The following is a 19056-nucleotide window of genomic DNA, read 5'->3' on the forward strand; positions in this document are numbered from 1 at the left end:
TTTAGTAGGATTCTGAAAGATACTGAAGTTTTAATATGAAAAACTAACAGTAAATACACCTAATCTTAACATTTAATAAATACCTTTTCAGGGCTGCAAATATGGCAGGAAAGCCCTCAACATCCTGCAATAGATTTCAAGCATCTTCCAAGCTGGAAAATATGGCAAAAGCACAGGTAGTCTCCTATTTAAGTAATGCATATCTGAGAAAGCAGAACAAAGATAATACACTGTCCTTAAAATACATTTGTATTTACTTATTCTGCAGATTTCCAAATTTATACACCATCATTTAGTCCAAAATCCCTGACAAACATGTACCTGGGGGTTTTAGACAAAATGACCTCAACTTTGATGTACCAAAATACCACCAGAACACAAGTTTTAATTTTAAGTTTTATAATCAGTGATTATTGGTAAAAACCATCCTGGCAAGTGTGCATTCCAGGTAGTAACAGAACTCAAAATGGATATCCTGGCACACTAGAACCCCAGTAAGAAAAATCTTCCCTCCACTCCAACTGCCAGTATCAGTCTCATCGTTTAAAAACTCTCCTTCAAAAGATCTGTTTCAATTCCAACATATAAGTGTGCTACCTTGAATTTCACTTCATTGTTTTGCACCTCAGTTTTCTCAATTATAGAATGGAGATAGCATATGTTTCTGTCAACTTCATTGGGTGCTGTGAAGATCCAGTAAAATAAAGGACAAAAAAAAAAGATCCTTAGATCTCTAAAACTAAGTCTGTAATTTGGAATACTCTATTCATGGAGTGTAAAACAAATGTCCTAATTATTACATTGTATTTCCATGATCTAACAACCATATGAATTAACCAAATTTGACTCTTGTCAAAAAGATTTATTAACTTAAAATAGAATTACTTCAAATACAGACAAAAGCAACTTTCTGTTCAAGTTTGAATATTTTCAATAGACAAGAATGTAAAAGAAAAAAATTCTGAATCTTCACGTTGTAGTTTTATTTTTTTTTTTTTTTTACCTTTTAAAAAGTTTTTTGGCACTACAAGGTTCTGTAAAGAATAGAAGTGACAAATTTAAAACACATGAAAGTTTTTCCTAATTCTTAAGAACAATATATATATAAAGTCTGAAGCAACCAAAGTATGAATACAGCTAATAGAAAATAAAGAATGTAATTTTTAAATTCTCTCTTTATACAATTCATCAAGATTAAACAAAACATAAAATTCCCTTAAAAATAGGGTAATAAAATAGATGAAATTTGTATCACTCAATTTGGTGATACTAGTAAAAACTATAGTTCATATTTATATACAAATAATACAGTCTTTAAAAACAGTCTTAGAATTTAAATAAGCTATCTAAACGTGTTAAAATTTTAAATCAGGACCTGATTTGTTTTGCTTTCCATTAAATGTCACTTTTTCTGCTGAATGTAACTGACATTGAGGTACGGATACCCTTGAGACAGCAGGATTGGCTGGTTGCTGTGCATCGGTAGACCAGCTGAAAGAAAATGGACTCGCATTACTCCGACACGTTTCCTCTTGGTGGGTGGGGACAACGCTCTCTACATCGACGGGTGGCACATCTGTCTGTTGGACACAACACAGACAGGAAACTGAAAGGCTTGTGCCTATTTATCTGACAACGCTTAGAATTTAACTTGTAGCTAGTTCTCTCTTTTTTTTCCTACTTACACAGTAAAGAGGAGATAAAACATGTCAAAAACATTTAGCAGGGGAAGGAGGAGGACAGAAGGGAAATGTGGCTATGTGAATGAGAAGAGAAATGAAGGGGAGGAAACAAAAGGAACAAATTCACCAGTGAAGAACTTCAGACATCCCCCACACAATCCCACTGAACCCTAAAAGGGTTTATAGGACCAAAAGTAACTTTCCTCAATCCTAGTTCTCTACTCGGAAGAATAAGCCCACCATACTCAATGTTCTGCCACTCTATAGTACAGGGATGCCCCAGAGGTACATGGTATAGTTTAGGAAGGCTTAAATGGAATCAAGCCTGAAACCCATACCAGGGGCTTCCCCTTAAAGTTATCATTTCATTCAGTCAACATTTCCTGACTGTCTTTCTTTAATTTCTTGAACTCCTAATTTAAGTGTAACTCTGACTCTAGTTTTTTAACTCCTAGATTAACTAAGAGCTGAGGGCCAGACTCACACATTCCGTATTAGAACTGAAATAGCTTTGAGGCAAGCAGGCTAGATAAAATGCTACAAGTACTCCTTAGTTTGTAATACTCATTACTAAGATCAAAGCCATTATTGGTACCTCAGCACCAACAAAATACAATGAATTCTAGTGTCATTCAAGTCTTAGTTCAATAAAACAAATCTGACTATGTCACTACTCAATTCAAAAACTTCCATTAGATCCCTACCATTTACTTAACTGAGTCCAAAAAGTTCTTCATAATATGGCTTCAGCCTATCTTCTTTAACCTCATCACATATACATCTTTCCCATTTACTTTATACTCTAGTCCTTTTATTTTCTCCTTTTTTTCTCATTATATCAGGCAGGTATCATTGACTTTGCATATATTATTTCCTCAGCTAAGAACTCTCTTCACCTGTAATCTCTAAAAAATCTGTAGGGGGAAAAAAATCCTGTGTCTCTTTCACAATCTAGTTCAAATGTCAAAATCTTGTGTGAATTGATCCTTGGTGTCCCTATCTCCTGTTATCTCTGCTAGGATAACATTAACTGATTCCCTCTACGTGCCTATTCTTGTTTATTTTAGATGTCTGGCTCTCCTAATAAAATGAGCATTAGGTGTACAGGTTTTGCTTAATTCTTGCTTGAACAACAAGCATTAGCACAGTGTGACATACAGTATGCTCTTTCAATAAATGTTTATCCAATGCTTAAAATTTCACTCCTTTTTTCTGGCCTTCACATAGCTTCTGCTGTCCCAGAACCACCCCACCCAGCCTATTAATGAATTTGTAAACAACGGTACCTTGAGTATAGAACGGTTTGTTGGGCTGAAATCTGGCATTTCCCTGATGCATGAAGTTTTGATGCAAACCATAAGGCCACGAAGCTGGGACAAGAGGGAAATGGGGACGTGGTGCATGTTCCCAAGGAATTGGAGGATTTAGTCCTGGAAAGCCTGGCTCTGCATTTCAACAAGACAGGAAAGACATACTTTAAAACATCAGTTTGTTCATTTAAATATTCCTTCATTCCACAGAGATTTATTGAGAACCTACCACTGAACAAGAACAATGCTAAATACAGAGCATATCAGTTTTTTTAAAGAATCAAACACTGTAAATATGCTCAAATTATTCATAAAGAGACATACAAGAATACAAAAATATGTGGCCACTGCTATAACAGATGGGTGGAAGGTGTTATAAAGAAGGGGCTAACACATTTGGCTCAAGGATAGAGGTTTTCCTAAGATGATTAACTAAACTGAATTTTAAAGCACAAGGAACAAGTTAGGCAAAATGGGGCAAAGAGGGCATATTTTAGACAGAAGGAACAGCATATACAACAGCCAGGAAACAGGAAAGCAGAGCAAGTTTGGGAAGCTGCAAAACAATCAGTGATATAGAGAAAGGAGTAAAGATAGGTAGTGATAAGAAAAAAAGCTAGACAGGTAAGGTAGAATTTATATTTCAAAGAACTATAGTACATCATTAAGGAACTTATATTTTATCCTAAAGACAATGCCAACTATCCTAGAAACAATTATATCATGGCCTGGAAGGTGATTCTATTAAAAGCTAAAGCACTTGGTGTAATGGTTGAGAACTTGGGCTTTGGAGCCAACGAGGCTGACACTCTAATCCCAGTTCCAAAAATTACTAAATTTCAATTATGCACCTCAGGCTAGTGTAAGTATTAAATCAGGTGACAAAAAGTAATGTGGCTTATCCAAGTCCTGGTATGTAAGTAGGAACTCAAAAAATATGAGTACTATTATTTCTATGGCAAACTACCCCACAAATCTACTTCCCTTTAAGATGTGTCTGTAAGTACATCTTTCAAAGTACACCCTTTTCAAAGCACTTACTGAATCCTTTGGACCATTTTTGGTGGCTTTTCTCATTCAGGATCATAATGTGGCAGGAAATAATCTAAAAGACATTGTCCTCACATTCATTAAACTTCCTAGCAGGAATGCAAATTAGGAGGTACAGAAAGGGAGGAGTACACAGCAAGAAGACTAAAACCCATACTAGCCATATTCTTAACAAGCTCAGTCTTCTCAGGAGGTAACCAGAAAAACAAAGCAGCTGTTTCATTCAAAGTTCATAAAATCAAGTTACAACTAAGAGCTGAAGCTATACTAGAGGGTATATTTCTTTCTTTAAATGAGACTGGGAATATATACTGATGTCCAGATCAATTGAGAAATGATGTTTGACATAAAAGTGTACTTCTTAGAATATATCTAATCTCCCTTGGCCATTTTTCAGAAATATTTTCATAATATAAACATGGAGGAGAAAAAGAACAGCTGACACAATTGGAGGGCAGAATCAACATGAGTTAAGGGCATCCTGCAGAAAGTGAGCTAAATTTTAAAATCAGGGAGGGGGTGGTGAGTGAGTTAGCCAAGCTTTGGAGCAAAGCAAAAGGATGTGCAAAAAGGCAAGAAAGATAAAAGGGAGAGGACTTTCCAGGCAGATGGAACAAATTAAGTAAACAATTAGGGATAAGAGACAGTATGGTATGTTCGTGGGATGTTCATTAGTTCATTAAGACAGAAAGAGATCAACTAGTGGTGGTACAGGAAGGAACAAAGCTATAAAAACTGAGCCACTATACCAAAGGGCAAGACACTGGGTCTGTGTTCATGGGTATATAACTCAGTAACGATCAGGATACATGTCATGGCATATATATATAATAAACTTTTGTTGAAAGACAAAAGCAGAGATCACATTAGAATGGCCAAGTATGCCACATATCCTTTGACCCCGGAAGTCTAAATGAGTTCCCACATTCTGACATTTTCCCTCAGCAAAATAGATTATCTGTATTGTCTCAGAAGAGTTTAGAGATACCTCCTCTATCATAGTGCTCTAAGCAACAACCTATTTTTGTTTAAAAAGTGCCAAAATTCTTTTGAGAATTAATAAAGGGAAAAGAGTCAAGCTTAGCCTACTTTTCCTATACAAACTACTTTTTAGGATAATCAAGTAGTTAATAAGGAAAAGTTGTTTATAGAAGAACTTTTCTGTTCACAAATAGTGCACAGAAAATCATTTTACAACCCTTAGTGAAATAATGGTTATCAGCAATAATTACCAACAACAGCTATGACTATTATGTAAAAATTAACGAGGAACTTTATAATGGATATCCAACTCATTGATCAATCTTAGGTCACTAAGAGAGTAACAGAAAGTAAGTTCTTTTTGAAATAAGGGAACAGGAAACATAGCACCAACCAGAAAGTAAAATTCTTACCAAAAAAATAACCTGAATCTAATCCAAACTCTGGACCTAACTAACTACCAATTTAGGAAATATGGGGACAGAGGTACATTTTAAACAATGCCACAAAAATAAAATTCAGCCGACATTAGAATGTAGGAAGTGCTATAGTTTCTTAATAAACAGTTTATATGGGAGGAAAAATCATGAGGGGAAAACTATTATTAATTAAAGGAGGCTTAAGAGATATAATAACCACCTGTAATGTACAGGGCTTTGTCTGAATTCTGATTTAAAAAAAAAAAAAACTTGGGGCGCCTGGGTGGCTCAGTGGGTTAAGCCGCTGCCTTCGGCTCAGGTCATGATCTCAGGGTCCTAGGATCGAGTCCCGCATCGGGTTCTCTGCTCAGCAGGGAGCCTGCTTCCCTCTCTCTCTCTCTGCCTGCCTCTCCATCTACTTGTGATTTCTGTCAAGTAAATAAATAAAATCTTAAAAAAAAAAAAAAACTTTAGAAAAATAGGTAAAAATGAACAAGAACTGGGTATTAAAAAAAAAAAGAAGAAGAAGAAGAACTGGATATTAGAGGATACTGGATATGGTAACAGTTTTGTGTGTTTAAGAAATACAAACAAGTTTATACAGAAATTTGATCCAGTGCCTGAGATTTGATTAAATACTAAAGCCAAAAGCTTTCTTTAAATGAGGAAAAGGAGTGGGTCACCTAAGTGGCTCAGCTGATTAAGTGTCCAGCTCTTGACTTCGGCTCAGGTCATGATATAGAGGTTGTGAGATTGAGACCCGTGTTAGATGCCATGCTCAGCAGGGAGTCTGCTTGAGATTTTCTACCTCTCCCTCTGCCTCTAACCCCCCTAAATTAAATAAATAAATCTTAAAAAAAAAAAAAAAGGATATTAAAGGAGTCAAGGACTAGCAAATACTGGTAACTGTTAAAAGCTGGGTAATGGGGGATAGGTTCATTATACTTTATTCTCTCTCCTGTATACATTTCAAATTTTCAATAATAGAGTCTTTAAAATAAAAATATTTTGGGGGGGCACCTGGGTGGCTCAGTGGGTTAAAGCCTCTTGCCTTCGGCTCAGGTCATGATCCCAGGGTCCTGGGATCGAGCCCCGCATCGGGCTCTCTGCTCAGTAGGGAGCCTGCTTCCTCTCTCTCTGCCTGCTTGTGATCTCTGTCTGTCAAATAAATGAATAAAATCTTAAAAAAAAAAAAAATTCAAAAAAAAAAATTGGGGGGGCTCCTGGGTGTTGCAGTCAGTTAGGCGTCTGACTCAGGCTTTTGGCTCGGGTTGTGATCTGAAAGTCATGAGATCGAGCCCCCAGTCAGGCTCTGGGCTCAGTGTGGAGTGTGCTTGAGATTCTCTCTCCCTTTCCCTCTGCCCCATCCATTTGTGCATGCTCTCTCCCTAAAATAAATAAATAGGTCTTTTTAAAAAATTATCAACCAAAACTGGATATAAAACAAGACTTCTGGTTTATCAAATATTTCAATTATGCAAATATTTTTTAAATGACTGGATCATACGACACCTAAATATTACTTGGCAATTATGTCTAGAAATTGAGAATATAGATTATTTTTTATTATTCAAATGTTCAATAATGAAAATGTATTTCTATAAATCAGGAAAAAACTAGTACTTTTTAATGTTACAAAGTGCTATTAATATCATTTTAAAGAATTGTCCTTACTGGAAGATAGTAAAGAGGCCAGGGCAAAGAGCACAGGTTTTGAAGAAAGAGTTGGTTTAAATCTTGTATCTGCTATGATTAATTATTAAAGCCTGATAGTTGTTACTTAACCCTGCAATATCCCCAACTATAAAATTAGCTTTAATAATACCCTACATCAAACTGGACTGTAGTGAAATTTAAAATAAGTAACATTTATGTATATTACCTCATTTAATATTCACAATATCCCTGTGCATTAAATGTTATTAATATCCTTATTTTAACAATGAAACCAATGCACAAAGAGACTGAGCAACTGCCTAATGCCACATAATAAATGGCAGGACTAGGATTCAAATCTAGACAGTATGAATCCACAGTCCATACCCTTTATCTAATCCTATACTGCCCCTCATAAATATTGCTTGCCACTCTTTTCCTCACATTTATTTCGCCAAGTGCAACCAATCATACCAATCACCCAACCTTTCTACAGACAGATGCAAAAGAAGAAAAGGAAGGGTTACCCGAATTCCCCACTGTACCATTGTTCACCAGGGAATTTGGAGCCACAGTACGAGGCCAGTGTCCATCATGAGAGGAGTTAGGGATCGCCACGGGTCTGGCAGCAGGCTGTGCAAAGATGATGCTGGGATCGTTCAGGCCAATATTGCTGGGGGCACTGCCTGGTGCAGAATGTATCACTGGACCATGGATAGGCCAGGATGGGGCAGGGATCTGGAGAGGGTGCATTGGTAACAATCCCATATTGTGCATGGGAGAATACTGAGCTGGTGGTGACTGGGGAAAGTTATACATAGGCATCTGGACCTGATGGGGGGGCTGGGCTCCCTGCTGAGGTGGGCCAAGCTTGGGTTGGGATCCTGGCTGGGATGGAGACTGAGTAATGGCAGCTGATTGGGAAGAATTCTGTGGAAACGGCTGGGGCTGAGGAGAATAAGATGGTGAATCAGACTGCAAAGAGAAAAAGATAACATTTTAAAATTAATTTTAAAACATGTTAGTGTTATAAAAGCAAAGATTATCTAAACACAAAATTAGTTATTTTATTAGAATATTATAAATACAACTCTATTATGTGAGTAAGAGCCTCATTTTACATGAAAATACAATTTTCTCCAAAATCCTCAAACCCTCTCTGACATATATACTACCCTATAAACCTTATTTACTGCCCAAAGAAGAGCGAGCCCAGACGTCATTTCCATCATGCAGAACTCACATTCCAACTGTAACTAGAAACTTGTATCTAAGTATGTCACAGGCACTTTGATTCCGTCCCTCAACAAGTTAGAGTGTCAGTTATGTCTGGGCATTGTTCTAGGTATTAAAAATACAATACTAACATGTATGCCCTCATGGAATTTAAAGTTTTATGGGGGAAAGGAAAAAGAGCAGATGAAGAGATTACATAAGCAATCACAATGAAATACAATGATTACTATGATAAAGAATGCATGACGTATATTGTATAAGGAAATCCCAGAGCAGGAATATCTAAACATACTTCCAGAGGAGAAAAAAATAAGAAGAATGAAAGTGGAAATCAAGGAAAGCTTCCCAGAGAAGTGACCTTTAAGTTGAGACACAAGGATAAATAGCAATCAGTCTAACAAAAAAGGGCAGAGATAGGGGAATGGGAGGAGTGTTTCATGCAGAGGGAACAACATGACTGAAGGAATATAGGTTCATGAACACCTGACTTGTTTAAGTAATCAGATTCTGAAAGAAGTTTATTATTACTGAAGTATAAAGGCAGGGAAATGGCAGATTTGAGGTTGAAGAACTAAAGAGGTACAAGACAATGAAGGGTCCAATAGGCCTTGTAGTTAAGACTTTATCCTGAGTGCACAGGGAAACCACTGAAGGGTTTCAAACCAGTCAGGAACATGATCAATCTGTATTTTAGAAAAATTATTCTGGCTTAATGGGAATGAAATAGAGAACACTTGGGGTGGGACGGCGGAGACCAATAAGAGTGATTAAAAGGCTGGCCCTAAGATGATGGTAACCTAGGCTAGGTAAATACAATATAGGGAAATGAAAGCAAATAGCTGTGAGCTACTTTTTATAGGTAGAAATAACAGGAGTTGACGACTGACTGATGTGGGGTTTGAGGGAAAGAAAACTAGGAAGCAGGATCATTCAGTGAGATGGAGAACACAGGAGCCTTGAAGTGGCAAGTCTAGGAATTTAGAGAGAAGTATGTTACATTCTACATATGTTGAGGTTAAAGTGCTTTGTGAGATATCAGAACAATGTCCATTAGACAGACTCTGACCCACATCTCAAGTAAGAGGAAAGTGAGTGCTAAAGCAGAGGGTAAAAGTTAGAAGCAGCAGAGGAAAGTGGTTAGAACACAGGTTTTGAAGACAGGGCCTGAGGGTTCAAGTTCTAGTTCCAAGTATGTGCTGACCTCAGGCAAGAAACTTAAATCTCTGTTTCTTCACCTGTAATATATAAATAATAAACAGAATCGATCTCATACATCTCTGTGTAGGTTAAGTAGTACTTGTGGAAAATATAAACACCAAATTCAGGACAGTAGATACATTTTAGTAACTAGGAAGGGATAGTAGAAAGGTTTTAAGATGGCAACAGCATCCAAAAGGAATGCATAGGGATTACTAACCATGGGTGATTTTTTAATAAAGGTAATAAATATTAAAAATTGTTAAAGCCTGGTGGTACTACATGGGTGTTTATTACTTTCTGTACTTTTTCAATATTTTATTACAAGAAACAGGAGAAATTATATATATGGCACACAGCAGTCAATAATGTTAGCTAGCATTATTGTTGTTATATAACATTTATGAAAATGTCAGGGCCATAGTATGTATTCAAATATTACAGATGGGGTTAGTGGGCTTCTAAATGTTGTTCCAAGATTCTCCCTATACTGATCTACAAATCCTTTGAGAATTTTTTCTAAAAGAGATCATACCAGATTAAGCATGTTTAATTCTTAACAATGTTGAGGATACCTAGACCTGAGTTTGAATCTTTAAATTTCTCTTTTTCTCAGCTTCCCAATTTGTAAAATTTGATCATACTAATACCTACCACTTCACATGCCACGCAAAGGATTAAGTGTGAAGCACCAAGCATAGTACCAGGTTTAAAGTAAGGAAAAGTGAATTGGGGGAAATAGGAGGGGGAGACAGACCATGAGGACTCTGAGAAACAAACCGAGGGTTTTGGAGGGGAGTGGGGTGGGAGGTTAGGTGAGCCCAGTGGTGGGTATTAAGGAGGGCATGTATTGCATGGAACACTGGGTGTGGTGCATAAACAATGAATCTTGGAACACTGAAAAAATAAATTAAAAAAATAAAGTAAGGAAGCATTCAATTAATACTGAATTAATTTAAGAAGTGCAAGGTGAATAAAGATTTACACAACGGTTAAGAGCAACTCAGCAAAGTTAATATGAAACTTGTGAACTCCAATTTAATACTCTTCTTTCACGAGATATATTTTATTAGGTATTCATATCAGCTATGAGAAGACACATAAAGACTTCAAGCAAGTCCAATGCCATGTATGTATTCCCCTAATATATTAAACCCCTAACACATCTCCATTTGGGGGTTTATTTTTTTTGGGGGGGGGTTATTTTTATAAATGTTGCTGATATTCTGCTACTAGGCAAGGCCTGAAACCTCAATTGCCTTATTTTTACTAATGAACAAATATATTAGGTAGCTGTTCTCTTAGGCAGGCTCAATAAAGTTAAGCAGCTTGCCCAAAGATATAAGCCCAGATCTGCATTACTCCAAAGGTAATGCTCACATTCCATCTATGTGCCTAGCAGAAACACCAATACAAAAGCACTGTTATCTGGATGACTATTTGCCAGTCTAAAAGATCAACCCAGTAGCCTATCAAAGATTGTACCATCTTCCCACCAAAACTAATCCCTCTGCAGGCAGAGTACTCACACATTCTGAGGACTGTCTAGTCCTTATGGACTGATCACCCTGTTGCTGGGCTGAACCAGCCACCTGTTGGGCATTTACAAGGTTGCGGACCAGCTGGGCTGCTAAGAGAAGACATCAGAAAGAAAATCAACAGATAAAGAAAACAACAGAGAAATGACAATCAATAACTCCCTTCCTCTGTTAAAGAGTCTCAAATCCCTCTGAGATTTTATAAACTTGGACCTTTGTAGTATTATTATGTTTGTGAAGGACTTGTAACAACTAATTTTTTTAAAGTTATTTCTCAATCTTGTAAATCGCTTAAAAAAATATACTGGTGGTAGAAACAAGAACAAAAAGACAAATACTCCTTTTCTAAAGGAGACGATATATTTAAGAAAATATCTTCTGCAACAAGAATCTCAGTAACTGGAAATCATCACTTCTAAAATACTCTATTTTTTCTTTCACTAAACTCTCATTTGGGTTTCAAATTCTTAAAATTACTTATGAATTATAACAAACAGATCTCCCTCTCGCATAAGAGCAAAGGGAAGAGATATAATTTCTCTTGTATGTGTTCCCAGAAAAAAAAATTAATTTCTATTATCTTTTGATAAAGAAGGTAACTCAAATCCAAAGAATACTTAAAGGGAGTTTACTGAATACAACAGACTGCTAAGACATTAATAGTGAACATATCTGAGTACTATTCAAAATAAAGGACTGTCTAAATTTTCTCTCTTTAAGAAATTATAAGGTCCAAAATCATACTGCTAACTTTGGAAAAGAGAGGAATCAAGAGTCCTTAGAATGACATCAACAAAAATGACCTTATTTCTACCAAAAACTACTTTTAGCCTTTTCTATTTACCTGCCACACTGCTATTCCTCTGACGGGCCAGCTTGACCTCTGGACACTCCCTTCGTACATGTCCTGCATCTCCACATATAAAGCATCTGAGGTCTCTGGGGTCTCTAAACTCTCGAGTGTCGTGGAGGTCTCGGGGGTCAACAAGGTCTCGGGAATCTTTCTCCTCTTCATTCCCATCCTTCTCTTCTTCACTGTCTTTCTTCTTTAGTCTAAACAGTAAACTGCTGATACCAATAATGTGGGGCTAGGGACTTGTAAACTGAATGAATCACAGAACAAACTAAACTACACAAAAGTCTCACAATAAAGGGACTAACATACTGATTGTTTCATGCACCTTTTTTAAGGCAAGGGAACTCACATTTAGAGCACACCTACTCCTATGGCAGAAACTGGGTAGGAGATTTATAATACAATATCAAATTAGAAAAAAAATTTTAATACTGAATTTTCATCTTATAATTATCCTTAGAAGTTGGTATTTATTATCTCCATTTTATAGAGGGAGCAGCTGATGCTAGAGAAAGTGTCTTCTCTAAATTTAAGTCAGTATATAGCACTGACGGAACCCAGGAATTCATTCTGTTCGTAAAGTTCTAAGCTCTTTATACTTGGAAAGACTTAATAACTAAAGAAACGATTTTTCCTGGCTTATTGAAAAGAGTATATAAAACACAGGAAAGTCTATTTCATAAATATATTTTCAGGGGTGTGAAGGATGTCTATTCTTCAAGGTATATATTATGTAGGTATATCTCACAGTAAGTGTCTCAAAGATTCAGTTAATTATATTTTAATTACTGATTTGTAGGACTGTGAGGTACTCAGGAAGAACCCCATGACTTGATCATTTTTTTTCTTGGCTCCTGGCACAGTTCCCAATAGAGCAGGTGTCAATAAATGCTTCTTCCATTAAAACAAAACAAAACAAAAAACCTAAATGAAGTGAACAAATGAATGAGATAGCACTGTGTCACAAATAAATCTCACTCTATTAAAAAAATTCCACTCCAATATACATTTTACCTAATGTCCAATTTAAAGCCCTGAACCTTTTTACTTAAACATATATGAACACAGTTACAGCTACTATTGGCCTCACATTTATTTTCCCTGTAATGTTGATACATAATCATTTGCCAACCTTCTCCTTTTAGGGCAGTCTTTCATGTAGTGGCCTATTTTTCCACACACACGACAACATCGATCGTTGGGAGCCAGTTCTCCATCTGTTAATACTCGGGAATCAAAGAAGTACTCCTAGGGAGAAAATAAAACTTTACTAGAAAAAAAAAACAAAACCCAAAACATTAGGAATTGTGATATCCAAATGGAAAGAAGACCAAGATATAAAAGTGACTTTAAGAAAAAGGAAATAAATGGGGAGCCCGGTGGCTCAGTTGGTTAAGCATCTACCTTTGGCTCAGGTCATGATCCCAGAGTCCTAGGATCCAGCCCTGCGGAGGGCTCCCTGCTCAGCAGGGAGTCTGACTGTCCCTCTCCCCTTCTGCCCTACTCAGGCTCTCTCTCTCAAATAAATAAATAAAATCTTAAATTAAAAAAAAAAAGGAAATATCAAAAAACTTTTCAATGTAACTAAAACCATAATATGAAAATAATAATAAGGGTGTCTGGGTGGCTCAGTGGGTTGAGTCTCTGCCTTCAGCTCAGGCCACGATCTCAGGATCCTGGGCTCGAGCCCCATATCAGGCTCTCTGCTAAGCAGAGAGCCTGCTCCCCATCCTCTCTCTCTGCCTGCTTCTCTGCCTACTCGTGATCTCTGTCAAATAAATAAAACCTTTAAAAAAGAAGAAAATAAGATTAAGAATTATCTTAATCTTACCGGTGTGCCCAGGTGGCTCAGTCAGTTAAGCGTCTGCCTTTGGCTCAGGTCATGATCTCAGGGTCCCAGATCGAACCCCGAATCCGGCTCCCTGCTGAATCAGGCTCCCTGCTGACAGATACCCTGCTTCTCTCCCTTTGCTGCTCCCCCTTGCTTGTGTGTGCACTCTCTCTTTCTCATAAATTTAAAAAAAAATTTTTTTTAAGACTTTATTTATTTATTTGACAGAGAGAGAGAGATCACAAGTAGGCAGAGCAGCAGGCAGAGAGAGAAGGGGAAGCAGGCTCTCTGCTCAGCAGAGAGGGGCTCAATCCCAGGACCCTGGGATCATGACCTGAGCCGAAGGCAGAGGCTCAACCCACTGAGCCACCCAGATGCCCCAAATTTTTAAAATCTTAAAAAATTAAAAAAAAAAAAATTATCATCACTGGCGCCCCTGGGTAGCTCAAATGGTTGAACATTCAGCTCTTGATTTCAGCTCAGATCACGCTCTCAGGAGTCATGGGATCCAGACTCCAGCTGGGCTCTGTGCTTGGCAGGCAGTCTGCTTCTCTCCTTTTCTCTCTCCCTCTCCCTCCATTCTTCCCCCTACTCTTTCTCTCTCTCTCTAATAAAGAAAAAAAAAATCATCATCAATATCACAATTGCTAACAGTGCTAACCACGGTACAGACACATTATTTCTTCATTTATCTGTGGCATCTTTGCATAATAACTCAACAGTTATTATTTTCATCCTCATTTATAGATGAGCAAAACAGAGGCTCAGAAAGTGAGTCATTTGCCCATAGTAAAATCTGCCCATTACCTGATAGGTAAGCAGGATTTAACACTAAGTTGGTCTGACTACAAATCTCATGCTTTCTGCCTTACCAGGCTATTTCTAGAAAAGAATTATTCTCTTTACAAAAGACTTCTCTACCAATAAAGCAATTTTCTGGTTTATTTAAAATATGATTGGATTTGTTTATAACATTTCAAGAACATAGAACATTAATAACATAAAGCAGGTTCAACTAATGAGTAGATAGAGAACCAATACACAGTAAATCATCTTCCTAAGTTTTAAAAGTACCAAGATTATTTTTCCTTTATCCTACCACCTGGAGTATTCTTCTAAGCTTTAGCTCAGTTTTGTTTTGCACTATCACAAAGACTAGTTTATCCTAACAGTATCCACATCTCTGTAAGGCAAGAGAACATATCCACTTAGCACTCCTCAAATCTAAAGTCAAAGATAAAAGTGTAAGAGACACACCTACTAGGATAGCTATCATAAAAAGAGAAAAGGATGTAGATGAAATGGAAACCACACATATTGCTGGTGGGAATGTAAAATAATACAGATGCTGTAAAAAATGTATGGCAGAACCTCAGAAAGTTAAACATAAATTTGTCAAAATGAACCAAAAATTCTACTGTTAGGTATATACCCAAAAGAAATGAAAAATAACATCCACACAAAAATTTGTGCAAAAATATTCACAGCAGCATTACTCATAAGAATGAAAAAGAAGAACAGCTCAAATGTCCAACAAAGATGATGAATGGATAAATAAAATATGATATATTCCATTTAATGGAATACTGCTCAACCATAAAAAGGAATGGGTGGCTCAGTTAAGTGTCTGTGTTCGGCTCAGGTCATGACTCCAGAGTCCTGGGATTGAGCCCCATATTGGCCTCTCTGCTCAGTAAGGGGTCTGCATCTCCCTCTGCCTGCCACTCCCCCTGCTTGTGCTCGCTCACTCTCTAACAAATAAATAAATAAAATCTAAAACAAAACAAAACAAAACCAAGTAGGAATTCAATAAATATGTGTTGAAAGAATATATTTTACTATGGAATATATAAGCATGAAGACTTGAAAGGATATTTTCTACAATATCAGTTATAACACTGATAGAATAAAAACAATCTAAATGTCCATCAAAGGAGAACAGTTAACCTAGTATATAAACAAGCCACAGAATACTATTTGACTTTTAAAACAGAAAAAAAGTGTGTCCAAAAAATGGTTAGCAGACTCACAGGCCCCTTCAGAGAGGCCTCAAACTGATGTTTGGCTCTTACACCAAATGATACTCAAGACCAAAGACTGACATGTACTCGGACTACTTATACTGAGTTATTAAGATTTACTAAAATTCTGGATTGCCTGGGTGGCTCAGTCGTTAAAAGCCTCTGCCTTCAGGGGCGCCTGGGTGGCTCAGATGGTTAAGCCTCTGCCTTCGGCTCATGGGCTCACATCATGAACGGGGGTCCTGAGATCGAGCCCTGCATTCATCGGGTTCTCTGCTCAGCAGGGAGCCTGCTTCCCCCCCCCCCACCCCCGCCCTGCCTGCCTCTTTGCTTACTTGTGATCTCTCTTTCTGTCAAATAAATAAGTAAAGTCTTTAAAAAAAGCCTCTGCCTTCAGCTCAGATCATGATCCCAGACTCCTGGGATCAAGCCCCACATCAGGCTCCCTGCTCAGCAGGGAACCTGCTTCTCCTTCTCCCACTCCCCCCCACCCTTGTGTTCCCTCTCTCACTGTCAAATAAATAAATAAATAAATTTTTGGAAGTTACTAAAATTTTGTATTCATAGACTAAAATTAACACATTTTCAGTTTACTAAGAATTCTAATAGTCTACTAAAAATTCTCAAAACACAAAACTGCTAGGTTCCTATAGAACATATGCATATATACACACTAATAGCTGGTATTACCACAATTTTCAGGTAAAATGCTTTATCAGTGCATCATCAAATTTGTTTTGATTTGACTGTACTCTCTTCATTTATTGTTTTTTTAATTAATTAGTAAAATCATTGTTGGATTTCCATTTTGTTTGACATTTTATTCTTACACAACTTCTCATTTCAAATTTTACTATTATTTTCTTTCTCTCCATTATAGTTATTACCACCCCCTCCCAAGAGGCAGGGCAATTAAAAAAATGTCAAGAATCAGTGCTGCAAGGGGAAAAAGCTATAGATATTTCTGCTTTTCTTACCCTACATCCCAAAGAAAGAGTGCATAAACTGTACTGAACAAAATCAAGGATATTTGTTATGCAATAGTAGAGACACAGTTTCTCTCTTGAGATTGCTTCTCTTTGAAGTTTCTTTCTCTATAAAACTTAGACCTCCTCCCACTAGAAAGCAAGCAAAAAACAGAGAGAGACCAAGAGCAATAGGAAATACTATGCCACCCAATTCAGGCAAAAAGAATCCTTTCAGTTCCATGCCATCAAATTCAGTTACCAGGGCTACACCAAAATTAGAGCAGAAGTCTTAGCAAGTAAGAAAGTATTTCTTTGGTGTTGTCCTCTCTGTTTATATTTTCATAAAAATTTCCAGAGATGGAAGAAGGGCAGTGGGCAGCACCTCAAATTCAAAATTTAAGGATACTGACTCTTGACTATCTGCCTTCATTCATTCAACAAATGCTTATTTAGTACATTCAATGTACCATCTTTTTTTTTTAAGATTTTATTTATTTATTTGACAGACAGAGATCACAAGTAGGCAGAGAGAGAGGAAGGGAAGCAAGCTCCCCGCCGAACAGAGAGCCCAATGCGGGGCTCGATCCCAGGACCCTGGGATCATGACCTGGGCTGAAGGCAGGGGCTTTAACCCACTGAGCCACCCAGGCACCCCTCAATGTACCATCTTACTAGGTACTGGAGATAAGACGGTGAAGAGGCATAATAGACCATTGTCCTCAGGGATCTGTAATCTAATGGCAGAAGAAAGAATTAAAGAGATACACAAAATTTAGCAAATAGATAACTCATTATGAACTATGATAAATACAATAAAAAAAAAATACAGGGAGTGTATAATCATCTCTTTCCCCTATTTCTAACACCAACTTGGAAATAGGATAAAGCTTACTGTACCACCAAAAAGGCAGTTCCATAAGAAAAAAGATTCAGAATCCAAATTACGTAAACTTACAGCTTCTCTGCCAATGAGTGGATAAAAGGGGGTACCAAAAAGCTTCCTTCCATTGATAAATGCCTTCATGATAAAATTGGTCACTATTGAAAAAAGAAGAAAGAATAAAGATGCAGACCTTAATGTGTAAAAGCTTTAAAAACAGAGGATTTCTAAACTTAAAACTTACTTTTTCTAGAAACTCCAGCACCAAGGTTATGATTCAAGTCAAAAGGATCTAGAAAAGAAATGTTTATTTTTTAATTAAGAATTCTGTTCGCTGTAACATAAAATATACATACGAGCCATACCAAGAGAGTAATACTTTATAACTCAGACCATTCAAGTCACCAAATTATTCTTCTAAAGTTGTAGATTTTAAAAAGAAATTAGGATGGGGGAATAATAAAAGGAGAGAAACATAAAAATCAAGAGGAAGAATCTTCCAAATTCTAATGTGTTTTCAGTTTTCCCTTCTATCTCCTTGCCAAATGAAACTCCGGCTTTCTGTTTCGTTTTGTTTTTCAGTTAATGTCAGCTAAATGATTACCTTCAATTGCAATGCATTTGGATGTCCACTGCTTCTCAAAAGTTGTCAACAGCTTTTTCTGCCGAATGCTAATTACATATTCCTTGAAATCAAACTCTTCAGTATAGAAGCGAAGCAGTCCCAACCAAAGCTCTCCTAATGTTTCTGTGTTCTTTCCAAGTGAAGGTAAACGCTTTTTCTACAGGTAAGAAAACAGAGGGAGAGAGGTATCTATATCTATGCAAAATATGATTAAGTAAAATTATTAAATTACGCAAATCCCAATACATATCAGTGAGCATTCTATAACATAAAGACTATGAAAAAATTACCAGTTCTTCTGTTTTATCAAAGAAAAATGCATTCCATCCATCAACCATTCTCTGTGGAATCTGTTTTCCATCAAAGATCTGTAAAAATAATTTTATTATTAGATTTCAAGTCCTCTAATCCAAATGTCTAAGTATCCTCATATCATTTTAGGATGTACCTATAAGAGATAATGAGATATTTCTTTCCAGAAGGAACATGTCAGGATGGTATAATTTGATGCCAAGTTATTAATAAGTGATGTGTATCTGGAAAATCAAAGGTAGGAAAGGATACCTTAAGAGCTTGAGACTCTCCAAATGACACATTTGATGTTATCTATTTGGCCTGTCAAAACACATCCAGCCCAAGACTAATGAAGTAAAATGGGAAAAAAAAAAAAAAAAAGCAAACCACATTTATTTTTATTTATTGTGTTTTAAGATTTTCTTTACTTATTTATTTGAGAGAGAATTAAGAGTGAGAGAGAGAGAACATGAGAGTGGAGAGGGACAGAGGGAGAAGGAGACTCTCTGCTG

The 19056-nt window shown here is 36.9% G+C and overlaps 1 protein-coding gene across 8 annotated transcripts in view; it reads right to left on the minus strand.

Moving 5' to 3' along the window:
• Positions 1 to 19056, minus strand: part of TUT4 (terminal uridylyl transferase 4) — a 204204-nt gene continuing 185148 nt past the window's right edge. For 2 of the 8 annotated variants that reach the window (XM_044238236.1, XM_044238235.1), the window contains exons 21-30: positions 18541 to 18618; positions 18230 to 18407; positions 17870 to 17917; positions 17701 to 17783; positions 13058 to 13173; positions 11914 to 12137; positions 11061 to 11161; positions 7626 to 8073; positions 2969 to 3127; positions 1 to 1491 (exon numbers count right to left, since the gene is read on the minus strand). In XM_044238236.1, coding sequence (XP_044094171.1) covers positions 1403 to 1491; positions 2969 to 3127; positions 7626 to 8073; positions 11061 to 11161; positions 11914 to 12137; positions 13058 to 13173; positions 17701 to 17783; positions 17870 to 17917; positions 18230 to 18407; positions 18541 to 18618 — 1524 coding nt within the window. In that variant the 3' untranslated portion in view covers positions 1 to 1402. Of the gene's footprint in view, positions 1581 to 2968; positions 3128 to 7625; positions 8074 to 11060; positions 11162 to 11913; positions 12138 to 13057; positions 13174 to 17700; positions 17784 to 17869; positions 17918 to 18229; positions 18408 to 18540; positions 18619 to 19056 lie in introns of all 8 variants that reach the window. The other 6 variants (XM_044238238.1, XM_044238237.1, XM_044238239.1 and 3 more) reach the window with 6 other exon arrangements.

This window comes from Neovison vison, chromosome 2 (genome assembly GCF_020171115.1).
Source record: "Neovison vison isolate M4711 chromosome 2, ASM_NN_V1, whole genome shotgun sequence".
In the NCBI taxonomy this organism is placed as follows: domain Eukaryota; kingdom Metazoa; phylum Chordata; class Mammalia; order Carnivora; family Mustelidae; genus Neogale; species Neogale vison.